Consider the following 12,628-nt stretch of genomic DNA (forward strand, 5'->3'; position numbering starts at 1 on the left):
CTACATCTTGCTATCTTAGAAAAAAAGCCCTTCAAGTTTAATATATGCTTTACATATGTTGAAGGTGACACATTTTGTTATCTCATGTGCAAAAAATGTCTCTAAAATATGGAGTCCTGGTGTGTATATATTTTAATTTCATTGCAACTGTGTTTTGGAGATTAAGAATTGAAGGAAAATATACCATGGTAACGTGTACAAAGGGGTTTTGATCAAGCTGATGGGTGAAGCTGGGGTTATTAGTCTGATTTAGTGGTAGTACCCTTCCTCAAGTCAGAGGGTCAAAGGTTTAAATCCAATTTTAGGGTTTTGGGTGTATAACTTAGATTGACATTTCAATGCAGTTCAGATGGAATCTACAGCCAGTGGATGTGATGTTAAACAGGGTAATAGTAAGCGCACAGACAGGTCTAGAGGCATTATTAATTTGTATAATAGTTATTTAATTGAAACACTATAAAAGATGGTAGGGCAGGTGATGTCTTATAGCAGCATTGTGTGAGGGCTCATGGATGCCAATATACTCCAAGGCAATTATGTAACAATTCAAGGACCTATAGCCTGAGGAAATTTGACTCAGAGTCAGAGTCAGAGTCAATGAGCTGGAGCGAGACCTTCTAGACACTGATGTATCAGAGACGGGCAATGTAACTGCGACATGTTACATTATGAGAAAGTTACATCCCTTAGACCAGGGTGATCTTGACCACGAGGAGGAAGAAACTGGGCCTTGGTCACCCATTTTTCCAATGAAGAACTGGTACAATTTGCATCTAAGTTGGACCATGATACATGTGTCATTCTGCACCTACTTCACAGGCACTACAATATCTACAAGGTATATTTGCAGATGCCTTTACTGGTTACCTAAGATGGTCATGTACATATATAAAAGAGCATTATGATGACAGTTAGGGCCCCTCTGCTAAACGGAATGCCTCAAAGGAAGCTTGCATTATGCTCGTTTCCGCTGGTTTTCCCACCTAGCAAGAGGCCTCATTACATTTCTTTTTAAGGCTTGTCCTCTTATCAGTTTTACACAACTCCCAAAGATTGCTGCTGGTCCAGGATTGGTACTCATCCCTTACCTTTCCACTGGCGCTGCCTGTAAACCCCAAAATTTACTCGAGTCATTGCTGATGAGATAAATAGTCCAAATAAGATCTTATAAAATGAGTGAGCTACCTTTTGGAGATATCAACTGATACCTGGGAGGGGATTAATCATATGGGCATGTAGGTGACAGTATCTATTAGTGTTGAGAAGAATGATAGGCGATCTTATTACAACATTAGATACAGACAAAACTTGACGGGCTGGATGCTGAAAGGATGTTCCCTTGGGGGAAGAGACTAGAACTAGGGAATGCAGTTTAAAAAGATGTCTCACATTTAATACGGATGAGGACACTTTCCCCTCAATGGGTTATGAATCTTTGGAGATTTCTCCCCCCAAGAGAATCAGAGATCATTCAAGGAGGACAAGGGCAGCAGATAATAGAGGAACGCCACTCCATGCAAACTCCCCTCCAAGCCGCTGGCCACCCTGAATTGGAAATATATCACCCTTCCTCCAGTGTCAGTGGGTCAAAATCCTGAAAAGCAGCCCCCCCCCACAATACGTTGTGGGTCTACCTACAGCATGTGGACTGTGGCAGTTCACCACCATCTTCTCAAGGAACAACTAGGTGGGTAGGGGCACCTGGTCAGCCAGCAATGCTCGTGTCCCATGAGTGAATAAAGAAAATATTGCAGTGGTCGATAGATTCTTGATGAACAAGGCAGTCAAAAGATATTGGGAGCAGGCAGGAACGCAGAGTCCAGATGGAAATCAGATCAGGCATGATCTTTAGGGTAATTTAGGTAAATGTGAGGTGCTGCATTTTGCAAAAGATAAAGCAGGGCAGGACTTATACACTTAAATGGTAAGGTCCTGGGGAAGTGTTGCTGAACAAACAGATCTTGGAGTGCAGGTTCATAGCTCTTTGAAAGTGGAATCACAAATAGACAGGATATTGAAGGTGGCGTTTGGTATGCTTGCCTTTATTGGTCAGTGGATTGAGTTTAGGAGTTAGGAGGTCATGTTCTGGCTGTACAGGACATTAGTTAGGCCACATTTGGAATACTGCGTGCAATTCTGGTCTCCCTGCTCTAGGAAGGATGTTGTGAAACTTGAAAAGGTTCAGAAAAGATTTACAAGGATGTTGCCGGGGTTGGAGGGTTTGAGCTATAGGGAGAGGGTGAGTAGGCTGGGGCTATTTTGCCTGGAGTGTCGGAGGCTGAGGGATGACCTTATAGAGGTTTACAAAATCATGAGGAGCATGAATAGTCAAGGTCTTTTTCCCAGGGTGGGGGCAGAGTCCAGAACTAGAGGGGCATAGATTTAAAGTGAGACGGGAAAGATTTAAAAGGGACCCAAGAGGCAACATTTTCACACAGAGGATAGTGCATGTACGTAATGAGTTGCCAGAGGAAATAGTGGAGGCTGCTACAACTCCAACATTTAAAAGACATCTGGATGTCTTTAGGAATAGGAAGGGTTTAGAGGCATATGGGCCAAATGCTGGCACATGGGTCTAGATTAATTTAGGAGATAAGGTCAGCATGGACAAGTCGGACCAAAGGGTCTGTTTCTACCTTGTACAGCTCTGTCTTATTGAATGGTGGAGTGGATTCAGGATCCAAATGTACTACCCTGCTCCTAATACATATGCTCATAGGAACAGGAGGTCAACAACTCAGTCACATGAGCAAAAGAAGACCCGAATTTCAGGTGAACCTTTGACTTCATAATTGATGCATTCACTAACTGCATGTAGTAGTTAATGTACCATGAAATGACTGCAACCAATTTCTATCCCAACTTCAAGCAATATGTTCTGAACTTTCACCAAGTTAAAATCTGGCGACTCGAGTGGATAAAACATCATGAATAAGTTGTATTATAGATACTTGTCCAGCATTAATATCAATAACACAGTCGTAAATGGTCATGTCTTATTTATATACCTCAAATAATAAGTTTGCACTGTAAATTATCAAAGCAAAAATTCTTTAAAAATGTTGGTTAAGCCTGCAAGAAAATATCTGCTCCCTCAGATAATCTGGCAATTCAGCAACAAGATTTCAGGATGAGCTGTTCCTGCAATACAGATCATCCAGTGAAGTCTTAATTAAGTGACAGATGTCTCATTGGAACAGTCATGAGGCTGATCACTTGTGGTGATCTCAGTGGATAAATGATATTGAACTAACTTCAAATAAAACAAGTCAATAGTGGCATTAAGAATAGCATACAGATGTACGTTGGAAATGAACATGTACAATCTCCATCAGGACAACTGCAGGCATTCCACATCCATGAAAAGGAGGCAGTAAATGTAACTGTTAGCTCCTAAGTCGAAACTCACCATCATTCAAAAAGGATTTCTTCATGGCTGGGGTAGTGAAATTTTTCACTGGCTCAAAAAGGCTAGCGTCAGCATCTACGTCCTCATCAAAAAGCGAGAGCTTCGGTTTAGCTTCCTGGTTTGAGGCCTCCGTATTCTTCAATCTGTAGCTGGAAATAACAAACACACACACAATCAAGGAATCAGGACATTAAGGGTAATGTCTTTCTGCATAATCCTCCCTCCAAAAGTAAGCATTTGATGCATCGACAAAATTTACATTCTTAAAGAAAGGTAATCCAATAATTACAATATCTCCAAAAGACTCACAGCTGACTAAGATTTCACAGCTATTTAAAAAAAGTTATTGTTCCCCCAGTTTTAGAAAAGTGGGATTTTTAAATCCACATGAAGCAAACACTGTGATTGTAGTTCACAAAACATTGAAAAAAATTGTAAAAATCATTGCTATTAATTGTGAACACTGCTACGTGCAATGTAATCTTTATTAGTTAACACTTAAATTTAAAACTATCACTGTGATATTGCTATCCTCGCCATTTCTTCCTTTAAAAGGAATATAATTTCTGGTCCTCGCACTCATTGTCTGTTTCTATTTTAAGGAACCATTGTTTGAATGCACAATGTGCTGATTGTGGGAATAGCTCAATTCTACTTTTTTGAGAAAGGAGGGGAAAGAGGTGCCAGGAGTATTTGAAGATTGAAGCAATTTATTCTTAGTCCATTATGTTCAGCTGAGTCAGATGACAAGAAACCCTGCCCTTCAAATGAGCACCTCTGGTTTTAGTCATGTTTCTGGTCTAATTATGGATGGGTCACCACTACCAACTTTCCTTTCCCTTAAATTTATTCTCCACCTTAGAAGAATCATATTTTGCTGGGAGGTGGGGTTTGGCAGAATTGGAGCACTAAGAAGGATCTGACCAGCTATACAAGAAACATTTTAATTAGGAACAGGAGTAGGCCATTCGGCCCCTTGAAACTGCTTTGACATTTGATAAGATCATGGCTAAACTGATTGCGGCATGAACTCCATTTTCCTGTCTACCCCTACCCTCACTGATTGCCTTGTCAATCAAGATCTAACGCCGCTTAAAAAATGCCAATGACCAAGACTGCACTGCTGTGTGGGACAGAGAATTTCACAGACCAACAACTCCGAGGGGAAAAAAAAAAAAGACCCTTCTCTAATAACCCATCAGGTTCACTAATGCCCTTTATGGAAGGAAACTGCCATCCTTGTCTGGACTGAACTACATGTGACTCCAGCCCCACAGCAATGTGGTTGACTCTTAACTGCCCTCTGGGCAATTAGATATAGGCAACAAATGCTGGCCGCACCCTCATTCCATGAATGAATAAAAGTATAAAAATGGTTAAACAGTGTCCCCTATTTCATTTCCCCTTGAGGGAGAAAAATCTTCTCTGCATCCGGTACTAACATTTTGTGATTCAGGTACGGAGACACTCAGATTCCTACACACAGCAGAGTTTTGTGAATGTTCTTTGGAGCTTTGGAACCTGGGCTTCAAATTGGTCTCGGTAGATGTTTTTAAATCAGTCTGTTTGGATATTTACAACATGTCCGGGGCAGTTGAGACTTGAACCTGGGCCTTTTGACCCACACTACCACTGCATCACAAGAACCTTATCAAGCCTTACCAATAGCCCCACATCCCAGTCAGACTGGGCCCTCATTGCCAATTGCTGCCAGCATAGCAATTTAACTCTGTTGGTAAGCTGGTGGAGGAAATGGTAGGAAATAAAGCAACAACAATGGACTGGAATTTTTAAAAAGGGCTTTACAAAGCGTTTTCAAATGCACTCTCATTCCTTGTCAAAAAATCTTCTAACCTGTTAGATATTAAATAAGCCACCCGTGAGTTTAATGAATTGTCAACCCATACTTGTTGATATTTGGGGGGAAAGTAGCAATTCATGATTTTTATTCCAAATATCTTTATTTTTAAAGGTAATGTCTTGACTTATAGTCTGATTAGGGAGTCTAAAGCTGCACTTTAAACAGCTGTTTTAACTAGTTTGTCCCTTGAGGTTTGGCTTCATGACAGGAAAGATGATACCATGACTTAAATTTCCAACCCTTTTCAACTTCTCCCATCTATATTTCCATAAAGTATTTTCTTATTTCCGATTTTACTTCAATACTTAATGTTTGCTTAATATAAATCTGTAATCTTATAATTTTCATTGTAAACAATATTTCATTGATCAATACCCATTTTTAAGGTTTTGGAGTAGATCTGTAGCTCGGGTTGTGGGTGTTGAGGTTGCTTGGCTCACTGAGCTGGTTTGTTGTTCCGCAGACGTTTCGTTACCGTGCTTGGTAACATCCACAGTGCAGCCTCTGATGAAGCGTCGGTGTGTTTTCCTGCCTAGTTTTTAAACTCCGGGGTCCGTTGCGATGGATTGCCTCACTTCCGGGTTTCCTTCATAGTGTAACGTATATGGGGTTGAGTTCAATGTGTTTATTAATAGCCTGCTTCGTGGAATGCCATGCTTCCAGGAATTCTCGTGCTTGTCTCTGCCTAGCCTGTCCCAGGATCTTGATGTTGTCCCAGTCCAAGTCGTGGTTCTCCTTGTCCATGTGGATTGAGATGAGTGAGTATTGGTCGTGTCTTTTTGTAGCCAGTTGGTGTTCATGTACTCTTGTTGTTAGTTTCCTTCCTGTTTGTCCGATGTAGTGTTTCTCACAGTCTCTGCAGGGGATCTTGTAGATGACATTGGTCCTGTCCATGGCGGGGAGTGGGTCTTTAGTTCGGGTGAGCACTTGTCGTAGGGTTGATGTGGGCATGTGTGCCAGTCTGATGCCCAGCGGTCATAGAAGTCTTGTGGTGAGTTCTGATGTGTCCCTGATGTAGGGTAATGTGATGAGTGTGTCGGGGAGTGTAGAATCTTTCTGATGCTGTTCCTGTAGGCATCTCCTGACCCAGTTCTTTGGATATCCATTATCCGTGAACACTTGGAAGAGCTATTCCTCCTCCTCTTGGTGTAGTTCCGTGTTGCTGCAGTGTGTTGTTGCCCTTTTAAATAGTGTTTGCACGCAGCTTCGTTTGTGTGTGCTGGGATGGTTACTATTGAAGTTCAATACAACCGCTGGGCATCAGAGTGGCACACAAGCCCACATCAACCCTACGACAAGTGCTCATCCGAACTAAAGACCCACTCCCCGCCATGGACAGGACCAATGTCATCTACAAGATCCCCTGCAGAGACTGCGAGAAACACTACATCAGACAAACAGGAAGGAAACTAACAACAAAGAGTACATGAACACCAACTGGCTACAAAAAGACACGACCAATACTCACTCATCTCAATCCACATGGACAAGGAGAATCACGACTTCGACTGGGACAACACCAAAGATCCTGGGACAGGTAGGCAGAGACAAGCACGAGAATTCCTGGAAGCATGGCACTCCACGAAGCAGGCTATTAATAAACACATTGAACTCGACCCCATATACATTCCACTACGGAGGAAACCCGGAAGTGAGGCAATCCATCGCAACGGACCCCAGAGTTTAAAAACCAGGCGGGAAAACACACCAATGCTTCATCAGAGGCTGCAATGAGGATGTTACCAAGCATGGTAACGAAATGTCTGCGGAACAACAAACCAGCTCGGCGAGCCAACCAATCTCATACCCATTTTTTTTTTATGTCAAATCCACTTGCAAGAATAGGTGTACTGCATATATCCATTGAAGTTATTGACTTTCGCTTTCATTAAACCTGCCAGCGCTGAAGCATTGAATTGGTTTATTAAAAAAAGGCATTTGTCAGCTCTAATTTTTGAAAAACAAGATGGAGCTGGGACCTCAAAGTTACCATACCCAAGCTTTCAGCATCATCTAACAATGGGACCTTCCCTCTGCTTCCTGCAATTGTTTCCTTTTCAGATGGAAACCAATCTGAACAAAATGTACTGGTTTAAAAATGCAAAAGGTACCTTCTGACAGGAAACATCTTACTGCCCTCCCGCTGATATTGTGTACCTTAAAGAGGGAGTGTGTTCGACCAGAGACTTTTTATATTTTAAAAAAAAATCACACTGACGCCAATTTCAGTACAATGTAAGAAATTAACAGAAAAGCAAAATGAAATAGGATTGTTAGATTGTATTGTAGCTTTATGTTGCTTTCCTCTAAGCGAGTTGCTCAAACTGACAATCTGACTCTGGTTGTTTTCATTGGGTTCAGAGCACATCAGTGTGTAATCATACCCTGACAATTTACACATACTATCAGACATCTTCACAAAATAACTCACATTATAATGTGCCACACAACACAAATCTCAGTTTCCAATCTTCACCTTTAGGTAATTATCCTCTGCTGCTGGCATCAATTCATTCTGAAATGGTGAGCAGACTGGAAATTGGGGTTGAGAAGCATATACACCACGTTCGACTGGTAGAGTAGACTCAATGGACTGAATAGCCTAATTGTGCTCTATATCTTACGATCTTTTGGAAACCAGATGCCAATATTCTAACCAATAGATGTATTTACACAATGTAATATAACATGTCTGTCTCCTCCCTTAAGTACCAAGTGTCCCAGAAATCTCTGTTTATATATGCTTAAAGTACTTAATCTATGTTTTGTTTTACATTTGGATGCTGAAGAGTCCATCATGACTGAGCTCGTCTTGGACAAGCAAAATGTACTCCTGAAATCTGTAGTCAGGTTGAGAAGCAAACAAGTGCGTAACTATTGACTACACAAACACTAGCACCAGTGCAACGTACGGTAGGTACAGGCAACAGTCAAACTGATGCGGAGAGAATTCCCTTGTAATTCAGCAGCATGCATAATTTAATCTATATTAAATTGCAGCTTTAGGAAACCACAAGATGATTGTTCTTGTCATTTAAAAGTGCAAAATGCATAATAATTGTGAAAGCATCATTTAGAATCAAGTTCTCCCATGTTCCCATAAATATTTAATACTACCAAAGGAAAAAAAAGTGTTGATTTGATGGTTATTGTTTCATTCAAATTCACATATAGCTTTCAATTCCAACTCTCTGGGGGATTTAATTATTGATTTAAAACAGAATGCCATTTTTACTACTCGCTGCAAAAGGAAGCCTCACTCAGATCACTGTTTTAAAATTGCTACATTTTGGCAATCCCCCTCAACATGGGGTTGAAACTCGTGAATCATTGTTTCATCATTATATTTCTGTACAAGGTCCCCAGTTGCCCTGTTTTAGCAGGGATCATACTTCAATTAAGATGGGAAATGTAAAACTGATTTGCAGCGGAGACATTTTTGTTCAATTTTCTATTCATTGATCAGAAGTGGTACCAGTTACGAACACTCCTGAAGTGTATAACTGTGAATGACTTCAAAGAAGTGATATTTACACAATTGTCTCAACATAATACTATTTAGAGACTTTTAGAAAATATGCTTTTTGCAAGTCTGCTGCTAATTGGTCGTTGCTCAGTTTAAGAGCAAAGGGATGCCACTGAACACCAGGTCAATGTGCAACTGGTCTCTGATCTGTACACAACTACATAATGAGTTGTGCATGTGTGCAGTTAATAAAAAAAAATTAAGAGCCACAATCAGCACAGTTATTAAAAAAAAAGGGACAAACATTAGGACCATGTTCCCTTTTTTAAAAAAAAGTTTTTGGTGAGTCGTTTTTTAAATTTAACTTGTCTGTGCAATTTAAAACCTATGAGATGGTCATTGTATTTAGAACACTGGATTCCTAAGTACTCAAAGCCCCTCTTGCTTTTTTGTCCTATGACTTGGTCTTTTTTATGACATGCACTCCAAGTTTGCAGTTCAATTTCCAGCTGTATACTCCATTTTAATAATGGGGTTCTGTCCAGAAAAACGGTTGAAGAGATCATGGGTTTGGAAGGTGCTGTCCAAACATCTTTGCTGAATTTCGGCAGTGCATCTTGTAGATCTGACCTGGTATTATAGTCACAGTATTTATATGGCTAGCCCAATTCAGTTTCCAGTCAATGATAACCCTCAGGATGTTAATATGTTAATACTAGTCGGGGGGGGGGGGGGGGGGACAGAGGGGGGCAATGGTTTTGTTCTCTCTTTTTGAAGCTGATATTTGTGTAGCACAAACGTTACTTGCCACTTGTCAGCCCAAACCTGGATATTGATCAGACCTTGGTACATTTGGACATGAACTGCTACAACATCTGGAGGAGTCATGAATAATTGCACAATACTCAGCACAAGCCGCTGAAGATGGTTGGGCCTAGGCCCTGAGGAACACCTGCACAGAAGTCCTGGAGCTAAAATGACTGACCTCCAGACAGGACTTCTTGTTTCAGGCAGGACTCCATTGACTTTACTTTTGCTAGGCCGCCTTGTTGCCACACTCAGTCAAATGTGCTCTTGACGTCAAAGACAGTCACTCTCACCTCACTTCTTTGTCCATTTTCAAACAAAAGCTGTAATGAGGTCAGGAGCCGAGTGGATGTGGCAGAACCTGACCTGAATGCCTGACCTTGCACATAATGTCATGCTGCTGCTCGAGTAATCAGCTCTTCGCATTTTGGCAGGAGTCCCCAGATGTTGGCAAGGGAGGACTTTGCAAGGTCAACAGGGTTGAGTGTGCCTTTGTCATTTCTGGTGCCTAAGTTGATGCCAGGCAAGACCTTTTCTTTTTCAGAGACATTTGATATAACTGAATGAATTGGCCTGTCAAGCCAGAGGGCAATTAAGAGTCAACCATGTTGCTGTGGGTCTGGGGTTTCATGTAGGCTGGAGCAAGTAAGGGTGGCAGCTTATTTTTACCAAAAGGACATGAGTGCATAATTTAACAATGCTTTCATGGTCATCATGAGATTTTTAATTCCTGATTTTTCTTGAATCCATGTTTCATCCTCTGCTGTGGTGGGACATGAACCTGGGTCCCCAGAACATTATCTGGGGTTTGTGGATTACTTGTTCATGGACAATAAGGTATCATCTGTCACAAAGGACCGAACATAATTTTGGCCACATTTTAAAATGGACAAACAGATGAGTAATCATAGAATGTTTCTGAACCAGAGGAATTGATGATTAAACCACAACTTCATCTCATAAATGTCAGCCTAGTGTCCAAAGCATATAGTTTAATTCCTTGCTGAGAGCAGTTTTCAAAATCTGTTTTCACTGTGCAATTGTCTGACTGTTACTTTGTCAGAATGCCTACACCTTATATATTTGTGCTGCAAAATCCTAGGAACTGGCTCAATTGCAGTTGTTAGATTAAATTTCAAAGTACACAGTTTAAATCTTACCCTCAGATCTATCTGATTCAGTTAAAAGACTAAACAACAAACGAAACAAACTTCCAGACGATTTCAACCGGAAACTAAAGTTTAATGGGAGTCTAGACCAAGTAATCAAGATTTGCCAGCACATTGGCAGCCTTCACTTAGGAGTCCTGAGCAATCATCAAAGCACCTTCCTACAAGTTCTTTTTTATTCTAAATGAGACATTTTTGTTGGGTTTGATTTCTTGGATCAGAACTGGTACAACAGATTGCCAAGCTACACAAAAACTTGATGCAAAGTAAAAAGGAGAAATATTTCCCGAAGGGCTGAGGAAACTAACTTAAAATTTTAAGATCAAAGTTGTTCCTTTGAAAAAACCCTACCACTTTACGACACACTGAACTACATAACAGCTGGCATAACATTGTTCCAAAGACATTCACGCAAGCATTTTACACAACTTTTGTCTCGAAAAATCAGAATTTGGTGCATTTGTAGATAACCATTTCAAAAAGGAACAGGATAGAAGTCACACGTTTCAAAATACTTTCTCTTCTGCATACGTTATTGACATTTTCAGAACAATGAGACTCAGCGATCCATTCCACATAATATACAGAAGTGAACAATATGGCCAGTTATGGGCACTTCAATGATGCTGTCACTTTAACAATTATTAATTCAGCCATGTCAATGTCTAGTGTAAACTGCACAAAGTTTCAAAGTAGACCATAAAAATAAACTACAAAGAGTAGAGCACAGCCACAGAAAGAGGTTTATGCACAGAACACAATATTTTTAAATGTTGTATTTAGGTACCCATTGCAGATTATTCCCACACAGAGAAAAGGAGAAATCAAGTAACTCTTCTGCAACGTTTTGCAGTCAGCTTTAGAGCTGCCCTGGCAGACAATTTTAACATAGGAACTCTGCTCACTGTATTAACTGGTAGTACAGCTAAATGTGGAAATTCTGCAAGGGAAGAAAAATCTTACAGAAAAAGGTAATAAAACATTCAACATAATTGAAACGTTTACTTATGAAGCTTTACACTTTTAACAAAACTGTTCAACATTATTTTGTGCTGATTTCAACTTCTTGTATGACAATACTAGAAAGGTAACGGATAAATCAAGAAAAGAAGTTCAGCTTAATCACAGTTGAATTAGGCACTTCTCAGCTTTCTGGATTTAACACTGGCACTCAGCAATTTCAAATCACAACTTCTGCCCTCATTTTTGCAAGATAGCTGTTGGTAATAATTGTCCCATTCGTATTTACACCTTTTGTTTCTGGTTCACTATTTTCCATCTTTGACTGTGCTACTATTATTGCACTGAACTTAAGGTGATGGCCACCAGTTCCAAATGGTCTTCCACTCTCATTATTTGCTCCATTTTGTTTTTCAGAACCAAGACAAACAATAATTGTCCCATTCATATTTACACCTTTGTTTCTGGTTCAAGCCTCTTTAGCTGTTTTTTCAGTAACCATCTTTGCATCATGAGGTTGAAAGGAGGGATATTAACTGATTGCGCAGTCAGGCTGTGTGCATACTGTCATGGTCTTTGGCTGCATGCAGCAGGAGTTTGACAAGGGCTATTAAGTGGCAAGGAGCTTGTCAGAAAAGTGATAGACAATGACAATCACCTCCAAGAAAGAGTTTAATCATTTTTGCCCTAATGGGCCAGCCATATAAATACTGTGGTTGCAAGAGCATGCCAGAGACTAGAAATTCTGCAACAGGTAACTCATCTCCTTACTCCCCAGTCTGTCCACCACGTGCAAGGCACAAGTGAGGAATGTAATAGGAATACTCTTCACTTCCCTCTGCGTACAGCTCCAATAACATTTAACAAGCTCAATAGTATCCACAACACAGCAGCCTACTTGATTAGAGATATTAGGAATTGTCAATGCTGGAGTCAGAGATAACAAGGTGTAGAGC

The 12,628-nt window shown here is 40.5% G+C and overlaps 1 protein-coding gene across 1 annotated transcript in view; it reads right to left on the reverse strand.

Annotated features, from left to right (window-relative positions):
- The window catches only part of hs1bp3 (HCLS1 binding protein 3), a 62,282-nt gene that overhangs the window by 7,480 nt on the left and 42,174 nt on the right, over nt 1-12,628 (reverse strand). Inside the window, exon 5 of the mRNA XM_048597325.1 lies at nt 3,410-3,558. Coding sequence (XP_048453282.1) covers nt 3,410-3,558 — 149 coding nt within the window. The remainder of the gene's footprint in view (nt 1-3,409; nt 3,559-12,628) is intronic.

This window comes from Rhincodon typus, chromosome 5, assembly GCF_021869965.1.
Source record: "Rhincodon typus isolate 14 chromosome 5, sRhiTyp1.1, whole genome shotgun sequence".
Lineage (NCBI taxonomy): Eukaryota > Metazoa > Chordata > Chondrichthyes > Orectolobiformes > Rhincodontidae > Rhincodon > Rhincodon typus.